This window comes from Acanthopagrus latus, chromosome 11, assembly GCF_904848185.1.
Source record: "Acanthopagrus latus isolate v.2019 chromosome 11, fAcaLat1.1, whole genome shotgun sequence".
In the NCBI taxonomy this organism is placed as follows: domain Eukaryota; kingdom Metazoa; phylum Chordata; class Actinopteri; order Spariformes; family Sparidae; genus Acanthopagrus; species Acanthopagrus latus.
Window position 1 is genome coordinate 23,898,116 of NC_051049.1, and position 25,006 is coordinate 23,923,121.

At 41.7% G+C, this 25,006-nt stretch overlaps 1 protein-coding gene across 2 annotated transcripts; it reads left to right on the forward strand.

The window, feature by feature from the left end:
* The first annotated feature begins 127 nt into the window (after positions 1–127).
* tie1 (tyrosine kinase with immunoglobulin-like and EGF-like domains 1) lies at positions 128–25,006 on the forward strand. Of its 2 annotated transcripts, XM_037115566.1 has the most exons (24): positions 128–456; positions 2,190–2,486; positions 2,637–2,747; positions 2,907–3,062; positions 4,120–4,251; positions 5,390–5,530; positions 5,688–5,816; positions 6,044–6,189; positions 7,857–8,001; positions 8,120–8,278; positions 9,672–9,812; positions 12,107–12,409; positions 12,770–13,060; positions 13,884–14,077; positions 14,232–14,378; positions 14,484–14,547; positions 14,715–14,825; positions 19,382–19,572; positions 19,966–20,079; positions 20,788–20,858; positions 22,058–22,098; positions 22,341–22,437; positions 22,530–22,629; positions 23,615–25,006. In XM_037115566.1, exons 1-24 carry the CDS (start codon positions 390–392, stop codon positions 23,684–23,686), a joined length of 3,420 nt encoding a protein of 1,139 aa, XP_036971461.1. In that variant the 5' UTR covers positions 128–389; the 3' UTR covers positions 23,687–25,006. The 2 variants fall into 2 exon arrangements, with proteins under 2 accessions (XP_036971461.1, XP_036971462.1); XM_037115567.1 differs by lacking the exon at positions 12,107–12,409.

The following is a 25,006-nucleotide window of genomic DNA, read 5'->3' on the forward strand; positions in this document are numbered from 1 at the left end:
TCGGAGGCTGGCTGGCTTTGTATTGGAACAAGAAGCGACAAAGTTTGAACTCATAAATACATTAATCGGAGCGGGGAGGTCTGGAGCGCCAGCAGTCCTCCGCTGTCTGGTGACGCTCTTCCTTCCTCTCCCACCCAGAGAAAGCTGAGCTTTACCGCAAGTCCAGCTCCGTGCTTAGTGTGTGACGAACCGCGATACTATCTCTCAGAGCCGTACAGGACCGCTGTCGTCGTTACCGTAGAGATTTTCCACCTGAACCGGAGCTCTGGGCGAGTCCCCGAGTTATGCGTAAAAAAGCGCACGGGTCGTCGTGACGCAGCGTCACCGTTTTGGATGTACGATTCTTTAAGTGAATCTGATCTAGTAACGACAACTTTTTCTTTTCCCAAATGAGGATTATACATGTCATGAGGATTTTGTGGGTGTCTGTGTTGTGCTGCTGCCTCGGTTTATCAGGTAAGACTGCACTTAATGTAAGGCTGTTTGTGGAGCTCTCAAAACGGAGACAAATATACAAGTTGGCATTTACTTTTGAGACATGTGGCGAAGAGAGATACAGATACACCTAAGTCTACACTTTCTGATCATGACAACCTTTTAAATAAATCATATTTTGTTAAAGTCGTAAACACTCTCGGAGTAGAGAGCGTAAATGCCTGAATCCTCTGGGAAAAAGGGGGAGCTCATCCATGTTTCCTGCCATTGTTCTGTGGATCTGAGGCTTAAATACCAGGGAAGAGGAATGCTGAACAAACAGACGTTATTGGGTTTGGCACTTTTATTCAAATTTTTGGAGGCTTTTTTGTTTTTATACCCAAATTTTGTTATGATATTACCAGTTTCTCAATCTCTGTCTCAGGTGTCACTGTGTGAGATGTTGTAACTCAAAGGGTCACTTTCGTAATGAAAACACCATGAGATGCGAGGTGTAAAGCACAAATGTGCATGCCATCTTTATGTAAACATGTTGATTTAATGAATGTGTTTAATCCAAATATGTGACATAGCATTGACACATTTACATATTTACACCACTGTGGTAGCATAGGGGTGCCCAAAGTGTGGTTGGTGGACCAACACTGCCCAAACAGATATCTCTAGCAAAAATGATGAAGAGAAAGAAAGAAAGAAAGAAAGAAAGAAAGAAAGAAAGAAAGAAAGAAAGAAAGAAAGAAAGGAGATAAAATACAATATAAATTACTTTTCATACTGTTTTATTTGATTTTTTTGGAAATCACTCCATTAAGGTAACTTGGCATCCTACTTCTATTAAATGATGTTCTCTATTATGAGCTAACATTATATTAGGGACATGATTCATTTGGATTACTGTATCAGAACACAAACTCTATATCATCTATTGAATCCTGCCTCCACTATGCAACCAACAGGAGAATCTAATAGTGTTGTATGAAGAATGAGTAGTAAATAAAAACACATCGTAGAGATGCTGAGACAGAAGTGATTGTAGTTTTTAGACAAGTCAAACACTATGTGTTTCACTGAGGATTTAATGAATCCAGCACACCTGCAATAAAAAAGATAATTTATAAATATTGGGTTGTTGTTTGAATCAGAAAACTTACAGCAGATCTCAGTATCATATCTGTGAGCAGCCGCCCAAACAGAGTACTTGTCCATTTAGATTCCTAAATAAAATTTTCATTATGACTGGGCGATTTGCCCTTGAAACCAAAACACACAGTATTTATCACAATACACTTGGGTTACATTGCAGTACGCAATACATGTATTTATAGTTTGCAAACCCCTCGAAGCACTTCATAAATGTTGGGACTGGGCAACAAAGTCAAAAGTCACATTATTTTACACCATATTTGGGTCATTAATCACCAGTATATATGATGTGAAGACTAACTGGGTTGAAGAAAAGTATTAGAACAAGTAGACCATCTGGTAAGTTCAGAAAGGTATGCCATTTTACTTTAATGCGTCCTTTAAAACCAGTGAAAGGCAACTTTTATGTCAAATCATGGTGTAACAATATCTCAAATCTAAGATGATGTACAGTCTCATATCACGTTAACGATATAATATCAATATGTCGCCCAGTCTTGCTAAATCTCCTCGCTCAAAAGGTTTATGAGTCTCTGTATTTGCTGAAGTCAAGCTCCTCGTGACTCTGATAACATCCACAACTCTTTCCAACACAACGCCCTGTCCCACAGATGCAGTGATCGACCTGACCATGATCTCCACGGCAGAGGCCACCAACGTCCACAACTTCACCATTTATTGCATCAATGGAGAGCGCAGCCCCGCCCAGGTCGAGCTGGACATCAAGAGGGACAACAAGATCCTCATGTTCCCCAAGAAGCCAAACTTTAATGTGCACAAGCCCAGGATCAAGGAGGTGGCGGCCCGAGACTTCCGTGACCTGGAACACATCGGCATCTTCTACTGCGAATCCAAGCAGGAAGTTCCCCCGCTCGAGAAGGTCACGACGATCAACAACTTCGGCAGATGTGGGTTCAGACCTCATGCGACCTTCATGCGCAGTTTTCACCTCCTCCCATGACTAAACCTCAGCTTTGACTCAGTTTATTTATACTCTACAGTTTTTCTGATGCATCTGGGTTGAAAATGATAACCGTGTCTGTCTGTGTTCCTTCCAGCAACTTTTGTCCCGACCCACTTGACCCTGACTGCCAACAGAGGGGAGACTGTTAACCTCAGCATGCAGCTTCTCAGCTCCCAGAAGAGAGATGTGACCTGGAAGTACAACGGTAGGCCAGTTCAGACTGAGGCAGAGGAGGGAACCATTAACAAACTACTGACTCACAGGTTTCTGATGAAAGATCTTAACAAACCAGGACAGCGGAAGAACTTTCCGACACGCTGGAAAGTATGGCTTTAATGTGTGCGATTTTATGTCTTCGGTGTAGGAAACTACTATTACATGACTCACTGGAACGACATGGTCAATCACACTGCTGTGTTGACTGTGGAGGATGCAGCTCTTGCCAATCAAGGCATCTACAGTGCCAGCTATGTGGGAGACATCCCTCTTCATGGAGCTTGGATGAGGCTCATTGTCCGAGGTTTGCTGGATCCTGACATTCACACGCTTAGACACACGCACGCATGCATGCACACAGTAATTTACAAAGATTGTATCAAGGCTTTTACAACAGTTTTTCAGATGCAGATGCCCCAGAAATATTCCAGTTTTCGCAACAGAATACAGAAGGGGACATGACAAAAGGTTCAACTAGATTTAGTATGATTCAGGCAATTCTTTACCCTTACAAACAGCACAGGTGCATTAAGGTGAAAGGGTTTAGTGGGAAAAAGAAGTGAAATAGTGAAATATTATCTGCGGATAGAGGGAGGCCCCACAGAAATAGTTTTACTGTGTCTCATCGTGAATGAACAAATTTGAAAAATGATCCCTTGCCCAGCCAACAAGCATGTAACACCCTGTTAAATCACATATTTGCATTATTAAACATAACTTAATCAGCATTAGAGAGGCTGGTAAGCAGACTGTTTTCACCTTTGTACAGAGCCATGCTATCAGTTTCCCCCTGCTTCCAGTCTTTATGCTAAGCTAAGCTAACTGCCTGCTGACTTGTTTTTATTGGACGTTTGTATCGAGCTTCTATATAGACACATTTCAGCAAACTTTGAAAAAGAAGAACAGCAAAAGAAAGCTGCAGGGAGTTGGATTGGACCTTATCGAAGCTGAGATTGAACGTGACAGGTCTTTAAGTGAGACAGCACATGTGTTTGTTTAATATCCTGTAGCTCGATATTGTAAAGAGACATCAGCGGCATCAACACCTACTCCACCCTCCACCTGCTCCGCTTTGACATCGCTCAATCTCTTCCAGTGTTTTATTATTTATTTTTTTTCAGTGCCTTTCAGCAGGAAAAGTAAAAGGAGTCAAAGTCTTCTTTCATTTCCTCATCGCTGCTCAAGCAACATTTCTAAAATACGATACAAATATGCAAAAAGGCCAAAAATATCTAAATAATAAGACATGTGTCAGAGAGTATTACACTGCACATCTGGTCTGCAAACTGTATATATAGGTAAAGAGTCCAAAGCGGGCATAACGTGGCTGTAAAGTAAAGAAAAAATCTTCTTCCCTGCAGACTGCCCCAGTAAGAAGTGGGGTCCTTACTGTGGCAACGTCTGTCCGGACTGTCTCAACGGCGGGGTGTGTCACGATATGGACGGAGACTGCATGTGCCCCCCAGGATTCATGGGAACGCGCTGTGAGACAGGTTTGTACTTGAAGTGTGCTTTTTATATACTATATTTTATTTACTTAAGAAAAGTATGGTGAAGTATACTTGGCTTATACTGGAAAGTATAAAGAATAGTCTAAGACTAAGTACATTAATACTTAGACTTACACTTATACTTTAATACTAAAGCTTATACTTGTACTTTAGTATACTGTAACGCCCCTTGTGGACTGTGGCGCAAAGACTCTTAGGTATTCTGTTGTTATTGGTGTAATTATGGTTCGTGAATGTGGTTGTGAATAAGATGACCTCATAAAATATACTTAAAGTATACTTTTATAAACTTAAAATGTTCCAATTTAGTCCGAAGAAGTATTAAATTAGTATACTTTCTAGTACGCTACAAGTACCTGGTCCATAGTACACTTGCTATACTTATACTCAAGCACACTTAATAAAATGAACTTCAAGTATACTACTTTTTGCTAAGGGTTTTTAGCATGCCAACATTTGCTAGCACCAAACACAAAGTACATGTGAAGCTGATGGGAAGGTCATTAGTTTTGCTGGTGTTTAGTCAGTAAACAATAAGAAGACAACCCCACTGTCTTGAGTTTGATTGATGACCTGGTCATCTTCTTCTTCTTTCTTCTCTCCTCTATTGGGTATTGTGCTATTGTGCTATAGTGGCCAAATGTGATAAATTCTGAGTGTGTGTGTTGAGCTGTTATTAAAGGTAAGGAGACTACATGGGAAGTACACTTAATTTCAATGGCAGATATTAGATCAGCAGCTACATTTGGGTAACAGCTGTGCCTAAAGCAGTCTTTATACATTTCTGTCTGACATGAGGTCAGCAGTTAAGTTTTAGTTTTCCTGAGCATCATACATTAGAATAGATCTTTATTGTCATTGTACACTGCACAACGAAATTATAAAGCAAACCCGTTATTAGCAGCACACACCATTTCCTAGACTGTATTAAGATAAAATAATCAAATATGAGTATAAATCATAAATCTTAAAAAGGTCACACGCGAGCACTTTGGCAGGCTATTTACTCTGTCCTCTGTGGCGTTTCGCAAGTCGGGTCCAGGCGTGATACAGCAAAATTTAAGGAATTTATGTAAACACATTTGTGAATTTGTCTTTCTCTTTTTCTGATGGCTCGCAGCCTGCAGAGAAGGAATGTTTGGTCGGAACTGCCAGCACCCATGTGGCTCCGAACTGAACTGTAAGGGGCTTCGCTTCTGCTTACCAGACCCGTACGGCTGCTCCTGCGCAAGCGGCTGGTTTGGGAGCCGCTGTGAGATGGGTCGGTACAACATCACTTCAACTTTCCTTTTCCTTTCCTTTTTGTTTTTTTGTTTTTTTAAACCAAAGTAATTCTGCATGTAGTTTTAAGACATGTTTTTACATTTCTGTTTGTCACAGTATGCAGTACAGTTTTTTTTATGTTTTTCTGTTGCCAGCATGCAATAACGACATGTATGGGCCGGACTGCAAGCTGAGCTGTAAATGCCAGAATGGAGGAGTTTGCAACCGTTTCAGTGGATGCCATTGTCCCACAGGGTGGAGAGGACAGCACTGTGAGAAGTCCGGTGGGTGCCGTCTTATTAGTCCCTCATATGCTCCATTTCCTCATTTAGCGCTGCCTCTTTTGTGGAATAGAGTTCATAATTGATATTCCACAAAATCTTCCTCCTCATTGCCGCACGGCACATTTCCGTTACTCTTCTTTTTCCATCCAGTGATTTTTCTCGATTATCATTTTCTTTTCCGCCAAACCTTCACTGTTCTCCTGCAACTCGCCTCGCTCCTCTTTCAGACCGGGCTCCCCAGATTGTGGAATTGGAGAGTAATGTGGAGTGGAATCTGAACTCCAGCCCCAAGATCTCTTGTTCGGCCACAGGGAACCCTCTGCCCACCCACGACAACATTGAGCTTCGCAAGTTGGACAGCACTGTACTCAAGGTAGAAAGGCCAGCAGTTGCATGTAACGCTCCTGCCAAAAAAACTAAATAACTATAAAAATAAACAAAATTCACAGCTTCAATCAAACTTCAGTCAAATAAAAGACCACACAGCGAGACGGTCCTGTAGTGCCTTGGCTCCTAAAGGTGTATCACCGTAGAATGGCTTGAGGATGGGCCAAGCCACAACATTTATCAGATCATCAGAAATTGTACAGTTTACATTGTTTTGGGCTCAGCAGTCAGAACATGTATGACCATCGGAGCAAGCGACAGAAAGATATGACACTGTGAACAGAGCTGCTGATGCATCACAGCTCTCAGCATGAATTTGAGCCGATCAGCTAAACTGAAATCTGACTGAGTACTACTTAGCTAACAGTTTAGCGGACTGAGTTTTGGCTGCTTGTGTGAGCAGGATATCCACCACTGTCCAATGGTGCATTTACTGTGGTATTCCACATACTTAACATTAGTAGACATGTGATCTGGCTCTCTTGTCCCTGGTATTCATGAAAGTAAGACAAGAAACCACCTATGGCGTCAAATCCTTCTCTACACATAAGAGAGAGTGCACTAAGAAGTTCCTGCAACCCTTATTTTTGTTTTTTGTCCTTGTACACCTTAAATATACGCTAATTTTAACTTTTCAGAATATCATTTTATCAGTAGTTTTGGTGCCCAAAAATAATGCATCATTTGACTATTACTGCATATGCATGCATACTCATATATGCACATATAATGTAAAGGTGATAAATTCAGTTTATAGGCTAGTTAGAGGAACAGATGATAGCCATGTACTTTCTTGTCTGTCAGGAGTTGTTTGTGAAGATCTATATCACTGCTAGCTTAACATAGCATGAGGTCTGGAAAGCAGGGGGAAACAGCTTGCCTTACTCATTCCAACATTAACTAATTAACAGAAATCTATCACATATTGTTGTTTCTTACGTGTCTGTTTGTAAAAATAATACAAATGAGACACAACATGTTAATTAGTTTGGTGCTTTATTGGTGCTGTTTTAAACTTTGGAGATAGCCAGGCTAGCTGTTTCCCTGTCTTTTAATGCTAAGCTAAGCTAATAACCTCCTGATTGTAGCTCCTCACTTAATACACAGATATAATGGGGTGTATTGATCTTCTCATCCAACTCTTACCTACTTTGTAGAAAGCAATTAAATGTACCTTCCAAAGTCCAAACTTCTGATGTGTAAAAGATGATACATTATCTTACATAAGTTAAATAGAGCAGTTTGCTGACCTCTGGTGTCATTATCAGGTGCTGTGACACCAGCTAGAGAATAAAGTCTCTTTGTACTGTGCCTTTAAGGCTGGGCTGAAGGTTGAGTCAGGCTCTGAGGAAGTCCACCACACAATGGCTTGAACAGATAAGGTTATATCACTCTGCTGTGCAGCAGCTACCACGTGTTGCCTATAAGCGACATGTTCAGCTTCTGTGTTTTTCTTTCTGCGCTGCTTCCTTGATAATAGAAACAATCTGATAAAGAATTGTACCAGCACTTCCCACAGGAACTGAGAAATGTCTCAAAGTTCTGAGCACAAATCCAAGTGTCTGAAGTAGGCACGGAAATAAGAATGTGTGTGTGTGTGTGTTTTTTTTTTAATCCTGCATTTCTATTGTGTATTATGTGTTGTATTCGCAGCCCTCTCGCACTGTTATGGACTCAAATAAGAGTACAGCACTGTTTGAGATCCCTCGACTGAGTGCTCAACAAGGAGGATTGTGGGAGTGCAGGGTGTCCACCAATGGAGGCCAGGACTCCTGCAAGTTCATCCTCACCGTTAAAGGTCTGTGTGTGGGATTTCTTATAACACAGAAGAAGGATGTTCATTTTCGACCATTTCTTGTATGCAGGCACATCACGCAACAGCAGCAGAGATCTAAATTAAAACAAATCTTTTGCAGAGCCCCCTGTGCCCATTACTGCTCCCAAACTGCTGCAAAGAGGGAGTAAGCAGCTGCTGGTGAGGCCAATTGAAGGTCACAAAGGAGACGGCCCCATTGTCTCCACCAGGCTCCTCTACAAGCCCGTGGAGAACGGAGACTCTTGGTCCTCCATCAGAGGTAAACAGGCAGAGACATCGATCAAAGATGTAATTTAATCAGTCTTTTTCACAGAGAGCAGCATTTACCAGACATAGCCATCAACGCTTTTTGGCTCAGTTTTATAATAAAACTTATCTGAAATGGAAAAAACTATTGAAACTTGATAATCAGAAACACCCCAGCCTTGTTTGCTCCTCAATTCACTACAGGTTTGCGAGGAATAAGTGAGGGGGTCAAACATAATTTCAGCGCACCTCTGCATCCAGTTATTATAGTTTTATTGTTATTTAGTAATACCTGAAGCAGATATAGACAACTTTTAATCTCCCCCCCCCCCTCCGAGTACTTTCCTGTGAGACAGAGTTAGCAACATGGCTACTGCTAGCAGCCTAATGCCAAAAACAACCTAAGAATCTCAATTTGACCTAGAAACCCTGATCTCAGTTCTATGACAAGGCTGAGTGAAACAATCGGTTGTATTAATAAGTAGGCAGGTGTTGTTACATAGTGATCTAGTAGAAAGAATGCCAGTTTTGAACCGCCTCAACTCCCAGCGGTAAGAGGAAACACATATCAATGGGGGAACAGACTCTGACACAACACCGGCAATCTTCATCAAGTGAAACACCCTTCTGTTCGCTCTTGTTTCTCCTTGGTTTATCTCACTTTCCCGCTTCACTTTCTTTTCCTCCTCCATCAGCAGGGTTCTTTTTATTTTACAGTGTGCAGCTTCCACGGTTATCCAGTTGTTCCACAGTCATTTGTATTCAACCATTACACTGCGCAATCATTATGTACTTCAGAATGATGAGTAAAAGAAAAAAGTTCTCTCTTGCCAGTTTAATAATTAATAGTTCTGAAAGCAAACACCTTCAAAGAAGACATACCGACCTGTCTCCATTAACTACAAACATGTTTTGGCTCTCCTAAAATGTGTTAAATTGCCCTCCCTCTATGTCAACATTAGCTTTTTTGGATACTTTTCTAGGCTGTTAATGTTACTGTTGCTTGCTCCAACCACTTTGGTTTTGAGTGCCACTTCTGGAAACAGCTAAATGAAACCGGGGCGCTATACTGACATCTAGTGGTTTGACACCTTAGTTCACGGGTAACAAAATTCTCATTGTCAGACTTGTAGTGTGTGGACAGCCCAAATTCAGTAACACATAGTTACTGTGCAAATTGAATTATCTACAAGATCTCGCAGGCCTGAAGTCTGACATGTTTCATAGCATGTTCATCATGTTCTGACTGCCAGGCTGTTTTCTCCCAAAATAACTCATCATAAAATGATCAAAATAATGTAAAACCTCAGAAGTTTTTTTTACATTTTTATTCAATGTATTCACAAAACTCACTTTTAAGCAAAAGGCGTTCCAAAGTTTCTGTCGTAAAACCCACTTCCTTTCAGTTTATAGTGACAAAGAGCCCATCACACTGATGAACCTGGAGCCTTCAACGCGCTACCAAGTCCGTGTCCAGCTGAGTCGTCCTGGAGAAGGCGGAGAGGGAGCCCCGGGGCCAGAGGCCATCATGGAGACTGATTGTCTCGGTAAGACCCACACATAGGGATCTCACACTTTCTTTACATGAGTGTGTGTTTTTTAGACATCTCGTTTGGAAACAAATGTCTGAGTCTGGACCACAGCACTTTTGCAAGCATTATTAACTTGTATCTGATTAGATTAGCTGTAGATTCACATCATTTTTTACCGAGCAGTGCTTTTTCCCAGACCTTCAGAAGCCAGTTTTTCCTTTTTTCCCAGTGAACGCATCTGCACAGATTGCTCAAGTATGGGACACAAATAGATTTGTGGCCACTTTGAAGACCCATTGGGATCCCAACTCAAATAACAAAACATAAACCTTTGTCATCAATCAGCCATGAATCAGAAAGCTATTCATGACTAAGACGACGCAGGTGTGCAGTCACTGCAGTCACTGCAGTCTGTCACTCTATCTATTGTTTAATGATTGTGGTGCAGAGAGAGAGCGAGCTTGTCTGAGTGTGCGAGTTCAAAAAAGACCAGGGAAAAAACTGAAATGGCAACATGTGGTTTGGTGCATTTGTAGGACGGAACAAATTTTATATCTTAAGGGGATACTGGTTTCTTGCACAACCACAAATGATTTGTGCCAGTGTATATAGTGACTCCAGTGCCTGTGAGACGGACCACACATCAGGTTAAGAAGACTGTGGAGCTGTATTCAGAATGGCATATGATTCTATTTCATCCATTTTTCTCATACCACTTAAAATATATACGTTGTGGGTTAATCACAGAGCAACAATATCATGCTAACTGTATACAGTATGTATGATATAATAATCTTTGTATTTCACTGTTTTGGCAGTTAGTACACACACAGGCAACATATTATTGATGATTAATACTGAAAAGAAATGACGCCATACTGACAGTTAAACTGAAACTTTGAGTTTACATGCTGACTTTTTCGAATACAGTGTATCTTGTCACTTTTCCCATGTAAACAGATGACGTGCTCAAAGCCTGCTTAGAATTATGCTGCGTTCCTGTCAAAGTCGGTAGTTGAAATTTCCAGCCCCTGACCTCCAAGTGCTCCAGGTGCACGGTGCCAAAGATAAACAACAAACATGGCTGATCGTGACGAACTCATGTGTTTACTCAGCTCCACCCTCAGCAGCGCGGCCTGCTTGCACGTATAAACAAACTCAAGGGGGGAGAATGATGCATGAGGTAAAAGATGCGTTTTGTTTGAACCACAGTTTTATACTTGGAAACATATCTTAATATTTCATTCACTTGCTGTGGGTGCTGGCATTGTTGTGGGATCAGACAGAGGCTTCTTCATGTATCCGTGTTTACTAGGGCTCGACTGATATATATGTATATAATATATATATATATATATATATATATATATATATATATATATATATATATATATATATATATATATATATTATACAATACCAGTTATTGATTTTTACCGACAATTGGGACTGATATACATTTGCAGTAAAAATAATCATTTTAGTGGCAAAGCTGAAAATGACATGTAATGAAAAGTAGTTAACTACACTTTAATCACATACCAAACAATTTTGAGGTACTTTAATATTTACATTTCCTGCCACTTTATACCTCCACTCTAATACTTGTATTTAATAAATGAATACAATTTTTTAATATCTTTAGTTACTAGTTACTTTGCAGATTCATATTTTTATTCTAACCAGTCAGATAGCATTGTGAGTGGGACACTGATGTAGACCACAGAGTGGTGACTACAGACAGAGAGAAAACGCTGCATCAGAGCCAAAGTAGTGATTTATTTTTTTTAAGATCAGATTATGTTATCTGCAGTCAGACACAAAAATCACAAATAGCGATAACAGAAAAATGGCTAATCTCAATCCTGATGATCGCCCCCCCCGGTGTGTACAAGTAAGAACTCTGACTTTGAATGGCGTTCATATGTACTCTTTTCTAGTAGGAAGTCGGAAATGTTCAAGTTCTGAGTTGTGTCAGACGCAGCATCAGTGTGAAGGTTATATTTGGGCCACAGACATGCAAACACATTCAGACCACCGATCAAACTGTGTTATGTCTTTGGAATGAGCATCTTCATAGGTAAAGGCAACATGTTTAAAGCTAGTAACTTTTTTGTGAACTAACAGTCCCAACTGCACTGCAGCCTATTGATATCTCAATTGAGGTAGCCGTCCAATTCACTACAAATGACTTTATTCGTCCTTCAGCTGGCAGTTTGAGAGAACCATTACTGACCTAATGAGATAAACTCACCAGGAGCTGTCAGTCCCCTCAGACCCCGCTCATCCTGTGTTCTCTGTCGCTGCAGAGCCCACAGTTCAACCTGAGATTGACATCAGCTCTGTGGAGGGCCGCAATGCCACCGTACGCTGGCGCCTGCCCGCCAACAACGGCGTTACCGCCGACACAGCCAGTGGCTTTTTAGTGCAGCTTTCCAGGCCACCGCCCCACAGTGAGAACCTGCTGGAGGTGACCACGCTGCTCAATGTGCTCTCCACAAAGTTCCACAACCTGGAGTATGAGCAGGACTACACCGTGGTGGTGCGCCTCATCAACTGTGGCAGCCAGGGGCCGGCATCCAAACCCTACAATCTCCGACTCCACAGCCAGGGTAACTCTGCTGTTCCTAAACTGCAAGGAAGGCTCCTTTAAATGTTGCTAGATTTTCAATCCACTTTATAATGGGATGACAACAGTTTCTTGGTTTTACCTTAAAGACTCAGGAGAAGAGAAGGTTTGATGCTTGCTCATTGCTTGATGACTCTCTCCCTGCCCACAAACGTTTAAAGAGTGTGTAGCAGCTGATAGTTTGGTGTCCAGGAATAATCCAGTTTAGTTGCAAGTTAGAAATGCAGTGATGCTGTTAAATCCTTTTCTTCTGTTTTAAAGCTTCCTGGAGCACCAAAGCATAAAAGCATGTGACTGTTACTGCCGATTTCTTTAACAATATGATCATTTCTCTGTATCCCAGGTCCATCATCCCCCCGCAACGTTGAGGCCCTGCCTCTGTCTGTGTCAGCCATCCAGGTGAAGTGGCAGCCCCCCGAGGACCCCAATGGAGGCATCATTAAATACACCATAGAGTACCAGCCAGTCGACCAGGGGAGCCCCCACCCTTGGGTTGACACAGACAATGGAAACAAGACCACCAAAGATGTGACGGCGCTCAATGGCAGCACGGTCTACCAGTTCAGAGTGAGGGCTGTCTCCAAAGTGGCGGGCGAGTGGAGCAAGGTTGTTAAGGCGATGACAAAAGGGGATGGTGAGTAGGAAAGTTACTGTCTGCTCACAGACCTTTGTCCAGTATTACTACAGCAGGTGGTTATACAGTATGTTGCCAAAGCGATTACAGAAAACTTTTAAGACTGACGTGTTTATCAGCTTAGATTCACATGATTGATTTGGGACCTAGATATGGGGCATAAAACCAGGAAGTTTGAGAAAGTCTTGTTGCCAAAATGATAACAATTTTGGATCCTTTCAAAACCAAAGATTCAATCAGACTACAGACAAAGTTCACCCAAAAAATATAAATGCATATTTTTCCTCTTACCTGTAGTGCGTTTTATCCATCTAGATTGTTTCGGTGTGAGCGATGTCTAATCTGCAGACCTTGTTGTGAGCAATCTCATTTTGGAACTATTTTCTTTCCCTCCATCCTGGATGAGCCTCTCACCTTATTGTTACAAAAGCATTTTTTTGACACACCGCAAGCCTAATACCATCGAGAGAAGGCAAACATCTCTACGACTGGTACCTCCAAAACCAAAACAATCTAGATGGATACATGGCACTACAGGGAAAAGGAAAAATATATGTTTTTGATATCGGGTGAACTGCCCCTTAAGGACTTTTCATGCTTTCTTAAACACATATTTGTTTTGTGTTCAAGCTCTCTGTGGAACATTTTAATACAACTCTACTTTTGCAAATTTAGAGGTTTTCTCAGGTGGCAGTGAACCTGACCACCCACACAGGGACAGGGATTTACCCAAGATAATAACACAGTATACATCCTATTTATGGCCAAGATCTCTCTCAATCTTCCATCCATTTTCCATCTCTTCTCATCTGCCAAAAAAAAGGCTTTCAGAGTTTCACCCCGACCACCCAGGGTGTGGCTGGGAGGCCTGCAGGGGAGGGTTACCAGCTGTTGGTGGCAGTGGTTGGCTCGGTAACTGTCACCTGTGTGACCATCCTGTTGGCACTGTTGGCGCTTTTCTTCATCCGCAAGACGCTTCTTAACCGACGGCGCACGTTCACCTACCAGTCTGGATCGGTAAGGGCTCACCCGAGATTTGTTTGATATTTCTTCAACCAGAATCTTTGAAAGCTGAGGAATTAACTGAGCTCTGGCTGACATCACAACTGATCTGACAGCTCATATGTGTTTTATTATTTATTGCCGAGATTGAGACTCTTTGTACCCTCAGGGTGAGGAGACTATTCTGCAGTTTAACTCGGGAACACTGACCCTGACACGGAGGCCTAAACCAACACCAGAGCCCCTCACCTATCCGATCCTGGAGTGGGAGGACATTAAGTTTGAAGACGTCATTGGAGAGGGCAATTTTGGCCAGGTGTGATTTATTGTACCTTCTGAGTATTTAAACATGTTTCTCACTTAACTGCTCTTCTTTATTCGCTGGCTTAAACATTCAAGCTAACAACTGCTCTCATACCAGGTCATCAAAGCCATGATCAAGAAGGATGGCAACAAAATGAGCGCAGCCATCAAGATGCTGAAAGGTAACTTTGAGACACATACAGACACTGTACATGTATCACACAGAGCTAAGTTAATCCCAGTGCAGCACATCCTTTGACTGATGTGAACGCTTCCTCTCAAAGACGGCAGCCGAAGCTGCTTTGCTTGCACTTTGTTTAACGATGCTGCGTGTGCTATCTTCCTGCAGAGTTTGCATCAGAGAATGACCACCGAGACTTTGCAGGCGAGCTGGAGGTGCTGTGCAAACTAGGCCAGCATCCCAACATCATCAACCTGATAGGAGCCTGTGAGAACAGAGGTGAGTGAGCGACACCTAGTGGCCTTCACTAAGATGGGTGTATTGATTAATTGATCACTTTCATGTTTTGACTTTTGAACACATACTGATATTTGAGACTGTGTTAGGCAGATGTAGAGACACACACGTATAGGTTGTCAGGCGCAACACTAAGAAGGCTTTATGTTTTATCTTATCTTACTTATCTTGCGGCCAGGCCTTATGAATTGTGTGATGTATTAGATACTTCATTTGTCATTTGGCTCACAACAAACCCTTATAAATGGCCCAGGCATATTCTGTAGATGTAAGTAACATGCCTGTTTGGTACAAACCCCAAAACATGAGTCATCATTTTAACATTTTTTTCACTAAAAATTAAATTAAAAAATTACCGTTTCCTTTCAATTGGTGACTCATATGGTGCTAACAATACCATGATTCTGCAGGACAGCACTTATATGTAGATACATATATACATACAATATTAGGGCTAGGTGATAGGACCTTAAAATGGTACGGCAGTTCACAAAATATATCTTGATATTTTGTTACCTCCTTAAAAATGTTAGGGATATAATCAAAGATTATGATATCCTTGATCTAATACCTCTATATCAAATGTGTGACAATAGTGTAGGAATGAATAGAAACATAATGAAAAAAGAACATGAGAACAAGAAGAACAGTCAATCACTTAACCGTTTAAAGCCTTTAAAATCAGGACACAACATTTATGCCATATCACAACATCCAGAATCTAAAATGGTACAGAGTCAACATCACATTGACATATTGTCTGTAACTAAATAAAATATATAGAAAATGGATTCAGTCTAGCAACTCACAATCAGAGATGGGCACACATAAATCAAAAAGTACCGTGTCACATTTACAAAAATACTTGCTTATTGAATATCTACAAACAAATGCCTCCCTGATATCTATTGAACATATTATTAGATGTAGTATCTAATTAATGTTAAATTCTAAAGCATAAAAGCAAAATAATATAAATATTTTCCAATTCAAGGTCCACTAGCTCCCTCTGGAGCGTTGAATGGAGATGGAATGGTTGATGTGTGAGCTCCAAATGTACAAAGTCTTTGTAAACAACTGCCTTTATCCTGATAAACTAATTGTTGTCCTGCACACAGTATCCTGCCCATATTCTATCCTGATTCAACTAATCTTACCAATGTGTGTGATTCTGTAAAGGAACGGGTTAAATTGATCCTGGTTGAGATCCAAACAGACACTCCCATCAGATCCTCTGTCATCCGCACCTGGGAAGCACCAACATGTGTCCAGTCTAAACAATCCGCTCCTGCCAGAAGCATTTCTCACTACCACATTTGTTAGACTTGTCTGTGTCTCACGGGCACACTGCTGTGTCACGTATTTATGTGTTTGTATAAGGTTTCCTCGGCCCCAGGTCTTAGCATGGAGTATCAGGTTCCCACAGCGACATCCGATGGCTTCCGCATTGAATAATTGAATTGCTTTGGTTTGATCAAAGATTGATAACCTACGAGGGAGGAAGTGTTGTATGGAAAGTACATTAGTGAGGACATTACCAAACCAAGCCAGCTTTGAAAAATAAACATCTGACTTCAGTGCGTCTCAACACAAGTTTCAGTTTACAGGTAGCACTTGACTCTGCAGACTGTCCCTCTGCTGTGTTTACAGCTGTCGTTTAACTTTCTCTAGTGATAATACATACAGTATATAAACCACCCAACAATGACTGGAGAAACAAAACCTCATTTTAATGAATAACATAATTTGGAACCGGGCAACATTGGAATTTATAATCAGTATGTCTGTTTATTAAATAGTAACTCCACCAATGCTTTACATTAAAGTGAGTTTTAAAGGTCTTGTACAGTTCTACTGCATGTGTGTAAAAAAACATGTTTTTGTTGCTCTAGGGGAAGCTGCAACTGATCTGAGAAATTGCCTCAGTGGACTCAGACTCAGTGGTTAAGTTGCATTGTGGGTAATGTAGGCAGCAGGTTTTGAAAAGGAGGAACACATGGAATTAAAACAGTGATATCTTGGGGTCTACTGCATTTCTTTTGATCATTTGTTTTTAAACTGTCAACAGTGTTGTAGGAGTGCACTGCACGGCTTTGCAGAACATGAAGCCCACATGACTCATAATGCAACTGAGTGACATCACTGGAGGCAATTTACCAGATTACACGCAGCTTCCACTGACGCCACAAAAGGCTTCATACCTTATTTTCCACACCTGCACTTGTAAACACACTTTAATGTGGAAAATTGGTGGAGTTAACCCTGTAGAAGCAGCCCAATCAACAGAAAAATATGTCGGCAATCTAAGTGGATGCAAACCATGGATATGCAGGAACTTTATGTTAGATATATTTAATATTCAGCGACAACACTGGTGAGATTTAATTTAGGAATTTAAAACACTTGCTTAGGCTTACAAAAAGATCATGTTTGGGTCTTAATCGTTCTGTTGCCACACACAGCTGGAAATTGTCCCAACGTCTACTTTCCAGTTTTGTTGCTACTAACATGGTTGGAAAATGTTCTTATCACCTCTTTAAAAAATACCCAATAATTTCATGATTGGAAAAATTTTAAAAAGCCATTTAACATTGGTCTCTCACTTGGCTCGCGTTCACCTTGCAGCTGTCCTGCCCAGCTGTGCCACCGCTATCACTTCCTCCTCACAACATGACAGTTATCTTATGTACATCTAATCAGAACGTTGTATGATACATATTGTACAAATGTTGATATGATACGAACAAAACTCAACGTATATTTGGTTTCCAGAAACGTACACTACCAACATTTTATTCTTGCACCTGGTCTGGTAGAAGCACATGGATAATCCCTGTTCTCCCACATGTTTAGGAAGGTCTTGTGTGATTAGCCTTTGCATGATTCCTTTTTAGTTTTTTTTATTTTATTTTCATGCATATCATGTGCTATAACTTGCAGTCTGCAAATTGTAATTATTTCATACAAACTCATGCAGATTTCCTATACAGTGTGGAAAGACTGACTCAGTGCTCAACTCTCAAACTGATGTAAAATGGAGGAAAGGAGGAAGGAAGAGGGGAAGAAAGGAAGGAAGGATTGTTGAGGGGAAGAGTGGAGGGGTGAAAGCAGGCTGGTAGAATACTTCAAAATGGTAGAATAAAGAAGGAAAGACATCAAGAGACACAATATCTCTTTTAAATGTCTTTTGTTGCAACAGAGAAAGTTTGAGGTGGTAACACAAACTATTACTCAATTGGTGTTCTTGGCATTCTGGGAGTTTTCTTCATCATCTCTTTCTGGTTTCAGTCTTTCATTTGATCCATTCCGCATCTGTCTGTAATTTTACGAATGGGGAGGGGAGATATATGGTGTTGCTTTGAGCTCACACACTTTCTCGTCTTACAGAGATCTGGAATAAATTCACTTTTGAGTTATAAAACATTGTGAAAGAATTAGGTGTGTGCAGGAGGAATTTAAATATGAACCTGCTGAACAGCAGAATGGGAGGTGGAAATAAACAGACGATATCTGATAGATGCTCAAATGTCGAGGGGAAGATAAAGATTTGCATCTTCCAGATCAGCTGGTTTTCTGATCTCTCTGCTGACCATATACTACCATAGATACAGACATAGTAGGAGTATATTTTAATGAGGTTCATCCCAGGATAACAGCTCATCTATTGTTTTTATTATCGCATTTTTTTTTAGGAGAAGAAAGCACATCAACGCATGTACAGTATTTCTTGGTTTTGCTGTTTGATTTTAGTGGAGAAATCTTTTAGGAAGGATGCTGCTGCAGGAAACTCAGCATGGTCCTTAACAACATAACCTCTTGTAGCTGAGAAGCATAATTACATTAGGCTCCAGTTCTCTGACTAGTCTTTCCATCTACATGTTATTCTTTCCTTCCACATATGGCCTGAACAAATTGTGTTGGCGCTCTCTCTTGTCCTGGTGAAATCCACATGAAACCCTTCCAACAAGCACAAATGCCTCGTGACCTGTAGGAACTCTGGCTTTGGCAAGAAGCCGCTGACTATTAACAAAGCCTGAACCATCTGGTGGAGCTCTGTGAGGATGTCTTGAAAGGGCCTGGTTTTCCTCTGTCAGTGTCAAGGCAGAGGCCAGGCCCCTCACCAGCTGTAGCTGCGACTCTCCCCGGCTCGTAGCAGGCAGGCCAGCCGAGGCCATAGTGACAGTATTCAGGGAGAAGAAGAGGACGTTATCATTTTTAAGAGTCTGGCTGAGCTGCTAACAGCTTGTACAGATAGGAGATGAAATGTTTATTACCAGCAGCCTTAACCCTGTGAATCCACGAGAGACTGTCCTGTGATATGTTGCCTCATTGCTACGCATCCAAACAGCTGTGTGTTAAAAAGAAAAATAGTATCCAAAGTGTGTCAACTCGTTCTTTCACTTGCTCTCCAAATGAACCTAAGCCAGATTTAGGCCTTAATGACCGGAGGCTGCGGTGCTCATGCCGCTTTTGTCCACAGGGGCCGCCACAGTTCTTCTTCTGTTCCACTAATGTTACTCCGGCCCTGTCTTCTTCAGGTTACCTGTACATCGCCATCGAGTACGCTCCCTACGGTAACCTTCTCGACTTCCTGAGGAAGAGCAGAGTGCTGGAGACCGATCCCGCCTTCGCCAAGGAGCACGGCACTGCCTCCACCCTCACCTCCCAGCAGCTGCTGCAGTTCGCCGTAGACGTGGCGACAGGGATGCACTACCTGAGCGACAAACAGGTAGGAGGAGAGGGAGCGTGTATGTGGGAGGCAGCTAGTGCACCTCCGTGTGTGGATGAGTGCATTGTTTTGCATTAAGTCCCTCATATCTTTCCTCTGATCAAGTTAGCCTGTGATAGTTTATGCTGAAAATGTAATAAAGATGACTTTTAATAAAAAGAACTTTAAGCATTTGATTAAAAGTCATACTTTTTTACTGGTAGCAACATCATCAAAATATGACATGCCATGTCGTCAGTACTTATAGTACAAATATACTTAATGTCTTCTGGTCCATTTAGAAGAACCACTCATAACTCTCTTTACATATCTCTAATACATTGTTCTGCAGCTAATGGCCAATCTCTCCTCTCCTCTCCTCTCCTCTCCTCTCCTCTCCTCTCCTGATACTAGTTCATCCACAGGGATTTGGCAGCCAGGAACGTCCTTGTAGGGGACAACCTCGTGGCAAAGATAGCAGACTTCGGCCTGTCCCGTGGTGAGGAAGTTTACGTTAAGAAGACAATGGTGAGTTTTGTATAGAAACTTTTGACTTGTTTCAGTTTCAGCCAGCAGAGGGCTCTAGTTGTTTAGGGGACAAGGATTTCTTTTATTTCATGGACCTCCATGCATTTATGCTCAAAAGAGAATCAATGCTATTGATATGAGCTGCTATCACATTAGATGTTTTAAAACCCATATTTCTCAGATGTCCAATAACTATAGGTTCTTCTGTGAAATAGCAAAAAGCTAATCAGTTGCACATGTAAGCTGTTACAGACAATTACCAGTGGATCTCTGAGCCTGCTTTAACTAATACACTCCAGTGTGACATATTCATACCAGTTTGTCCTAAAGTATGTCTGGCCAGAAATGATGATGACTTAGATATATTTGGTTACTATCAGTATAGTCTAATGTTTAACTAACAAGTAGTCCAGCGCCCAAGCAGTTTGATGCCATGCTCAAAGGCACCTAGCAGCATCCAGGAGGTCAACTGGCACCAGCTGTTCCCCTTAATGCTACTTAGATGTGTACTGCATTGCACTGCACATGATCCCTATCAACAACTTTTGGCACCACCTAAAAAACATGTTTTTTATGAAGCCAATTTAAGCCTTTCATTTATTTATTGATTCATTCGTCCACTTTATTTGTCTTTCTATATTTTTTGATACTACTCATATTTTCATACAACATAGAAGGTTTGACATGAATCTGTTGCTTGGGTTTCAGGGGAGGCTGCCTGTTCGCTGGATGGCCATCGAGTCGCTGAACTACAGCGTGTACACGACCAAGAGTGATGTGTGAGTTACAGCGTCTGCTCATCTGCTCAAGAAAAACCCTGATGTTATCTCTTGCACGCTCTAACAGGCAGAATTTTTCAGGGCCAGCTAATGTCATGATGTTTGTCACACAGAGCTACATTATGACTACATTATGAAATCGTGGAAACCAAAATGTAACGTGGTTCTACGAACCTTAGGGACATATTGTGTGGCAAGTTTCTGATGTTACAAACCTGACAACAGCGGCTAAGTGGTTCGTGCACACTTCCTGAAGTATAATCTCTCATCTGCAACTTTCAGACAATCACGATTCTTCCTCTTCATTTCTTCTTTTGCCTCACAGGAACCTTGTTAAAATTATTTCAGCCTGCAGTATAGTTTTGATTACGTCCACCGCAAAAGAAAACAACAAATCATCCCCCTGTCACTGGTCGAGTGATAATAGTGTGCTGCGTAACTGATAAGCACCACCAGGAAGCCTTGGGTACAACTTAGCACACAACCGAGACGTTAGTCTGTCAAGTGGAGCCTATTTATACACAGCAGAGAGCAAGTCAGGGGAGCGTTGGACAGCTAACGGAAGACGTGTGCAGGCTGCCTGTGGGGTCAGACATTAATGAGAGAGTAAGACAAAGACAAAGAGGGAAACAGTGAAAGATGATGCACAGAAGAGAAGAGATTAGGATGGAGACCATAGAACAGACCGCCAGCACAAACAACACTTGTCACCTCATGTGATCTACCACAGGGCACGGTGACGTGTAAAACTGGTGGTTTTTCTTGTGAATTCAGTTGCTAATCAGATTGCAGGAGTGACGGCGGTTTCGTGCTGTTGAGACACTCTGGTTCCTCATCAGTTTCCACGCATATTTATTTAATTATTAAAACTTGAAAAGGGTGCCATGTATTGTAGCTTTTCTACATGCCATCAATTGTAAAAAAAAGATGAAAATCAGGAGGTTTTATTTCATTTAAGGGTTTCTAAGCAGAATTTAAATATTTCAGCATTTGCTGTATAGCCAGTGAGCAGGTTTGAGATGATGATGATAATGATGATGATGATGATGATGAAGACCTATGTATGGATGTTGTAACAAATGATGAAGGGATTAAGTTAACGATTGCTTTCAGGTTCAACCAGTAACAAATTTATATGTTTCATCCAATTTCCTTTCTATGTATTAATAACAGTCCTGTCTTTGCATCCTCTCTCCCAGGTGGTCTTTCGGTGTTCTCCTCTGGGAGATTGTAAGCTTAGGTATGTAAGCGTACAGCCTGACATGAACCCAATGTCTTCCTGCACTGAAGCTTCACCATTTACTCCCCTTTACACTCATCCCAAGATATCCCAGCCTCAGATGTTCAAAAACTTTAGTGTCAAGTTTTTCTGTGTTCCTGTGGTTGATTTGATGGTAACATTAGGGTGGAAATCCTTATCTTTATTTACATGCAATATTGCCAGTGTAATCATGAAAGCCTTTTCCCTCCTGTGTTTGTCAGGTGGCACACCATATTGCGGCATGACCTGCGCTGAGCTTTATGAGAAACTGCCACAAGGCTACAGGATGGAGAAACCCAAAAACTGTGATGACGAAGTGTAAGTATTCAGGGTTTTGTAGCTCATGGCTAGCATTTTCTCTCTCATCCCTGAATCTTACTGCATCCGTCCACGTTCCTCTCCCTGTCCAGCTATGAGCTGATGAGGCAGTGCTGGAGGGACCGGCCCTATGAGAGACCCCCCTTCTCCCAAATCTCTGTCCAGCTCAACAGGATGCAAGAGGCCAGGAAGGTAATGTTGCAATCACACAATGTTAGCAGGAAGAGAAGAATGGGAAGATTATTCAAATGCTACCAACTGGGAGTGTTTTAGCATTATACTAACATCATTACCCCGCTGCTAAAACCATAGTCATTGTCTCATCAGATAATTAGAAATGCAGCAACTGCATGATGTAGCTTTGCATCCTGAATCTCTTGCACTTTTACAGCTACGAGTGTGACTTGAACGGTCTTTCCTACTGAGATTTTTCTTAGTGCAGCTGCTATCAATTGTCTGTACAACGTGACATTGAATATGGCTTCAATGTTAGGCAAGAGACAGTGCCATTATAGTTCTAGCGTACACGCCAAGTACCTTGAAATGGACATTATTTTAAAAAAGAAGACACAGACAGGAGTACAGCTGTAGGATGCTGCTGTGGACAGGGGAAGCAGCAAAACACATTTTCGCCACCTGCAATAAGAAAAATCAATATAGGTTTAGGTGTACACTACATAACAAATATTTGCACCACACCACTTGCCATCAGACAGCCCTTTTCAATAGGGCATTGAAGCTGTTATATCCATCTATGCATCTATGCTCTCTTCAAAACCACCAGACTCCACTGAAAAAAAACAATAATTTTAGAGTTGCTGGCTGCTTCTATCGGTTTTAACACAACACAAACATGTTAAAGTACCACAGTGGCACAGCAAAACCACCCTACTGAGGCAGCAGCAGACTAGCAACTCTTGTGTTCAGCAAATTTTACTCTAAATATGGCATACACTTACATTGATATTGATTTTTTATGTGGGCCTTTTTAAGTGGCTAAAATCGGTTTTGCTGCACCCCACCCGTCTACAGCAGGACATTGTTTAGCCGCTGAGCTGTTATACATTTGCTTCTCCTAACGAGAAGGGGTGATAGGTAATACACTGACTCTCATACATCCCCACTTAGGAAAATCTGAACTAATCCTTTAAATCACAAGCACCTATCTATCTTTCAGGCTTATGTGAACATGGCTCTCTTTGAGAACTTCACCTACGCTGGGATAGACGCCACAGCCGAGGAGGCCTGACTACCAGCCCCCCCAGACCCTAGCATGCCACGTAGCCCGAGGAGAAAGTCCCGAGGATGGTCGCCGCGTTACTGCCATCATCCTGCCGCTCAACGCCGAGACAGGAGGACGAGGCGCTCTACCAAAGTCACCCAGCTATAGATGGAGGACTGTGAAAGGACACTGTGTGGAGGTGTTAGAGGCAGTATGTGAGGAGGAGTATCGCTGGGCCTTTGGATCAAGAGGTGCAAACTTTATGGGAAATGAGACCCCCCTGTCACTCAAAAATAAAAAAAAAGACACAACATTGTACCTCTTGCTGCAACAAAAGTTACAATGCTGGACCCTTTTCTCCGAGTGATTAGGGGAAGCGGCAAATAAGGAGCTATGTGACTTGCTGAAACACCACAGGGTCTGTGGGGTGTCAACGCTGGACTTTTTCACCTCCTCTCCATTGCTCTAAATGGGGAGGGAAGTCTTTTCATGAGGATGAAGTTAAAAGGACACAGTGTGGATGGCAAACATTCAAGTTCTCAGACTGTTCAAGAAAATGATGACGGACGAATTTCATGTAGCACTTAAAACCAGCCTCATTCATGCCAGCTGTGTCTTTTACTGTATGCCTATCACTGCCATGTGAATGTAACTACTACTGTATGTATTTTGTCTATTTTTAAGTGACTCATAGATGTATCAAAGCCTCCTATTCAAATGCAGTTACTGACTGATACAAATGCAGCCATGGTTAATGCTCAGTGTGTTGCATGCAAAGCTCCAATATGAGAGAATTTGTTTGGAAAATGCAAATAATACAGGGCAGATGTACAGCCAGTCTGCCAACTATCAGCATTATAGTTTACCTTTAACACTATGCAACCTAATGCAATGTATGGATACATGTATACATGGTATGAGAATGTACAGTATGTTTCCATTAACTGGACCCTTGAATAAAGGTTTTGCGTGGTGACTGGGATCACCGTGCAAAAGTAGTTGTTCCTTTTCCAGTTAAAAATGCAGTCACAGTGACAAATCGGATTAACTTTAGCAAAGATTGCATTCTACTTTTGATGTTGTTTCTGGCCAGCGTAACAGTGAGCATGGTGGGAACCCACAGGCCAGGCTACTGGGGGCCAAATGGTGTCCCTGGCGTGTTCAGGAACACAGATCTCTGCTGCACAGAGCTGATCTGTCACTGGGTTTCCTCCACAAACCAACCACAGGCCCAGGACTGTCTGTCAAACATGGCCTCAGTGGGCCAGCTTCCTGTTGACTCCCACACACAAACCAGTAATGCACCATCACAAATGTGTAATAAAGGAACAAAAACTTTTATTTTTA

Coding starts and splice junctions, on each gene's coding strand:
- tie1 (XM_037115566.1), top strand. CDS start 390: ATGAGGATTATACATGTCATGAGGATTTTGTGGGTGTCTGTGTTGTGC. Junction 5,531..5,687: donor TGGGAGCCGCTGTGAGATGG/GTCGGTACAACA, acceptor TTCTGTTGCCAG/CATGCAATAACGACATGTAT. Junction 14,826..19,381: donor AGGAGCCTGTGAGAACAGAG/GTGAGTGAGCGA, acceptor TGTCTTCTTCAG/GTTACCTGTACATCGCCATC.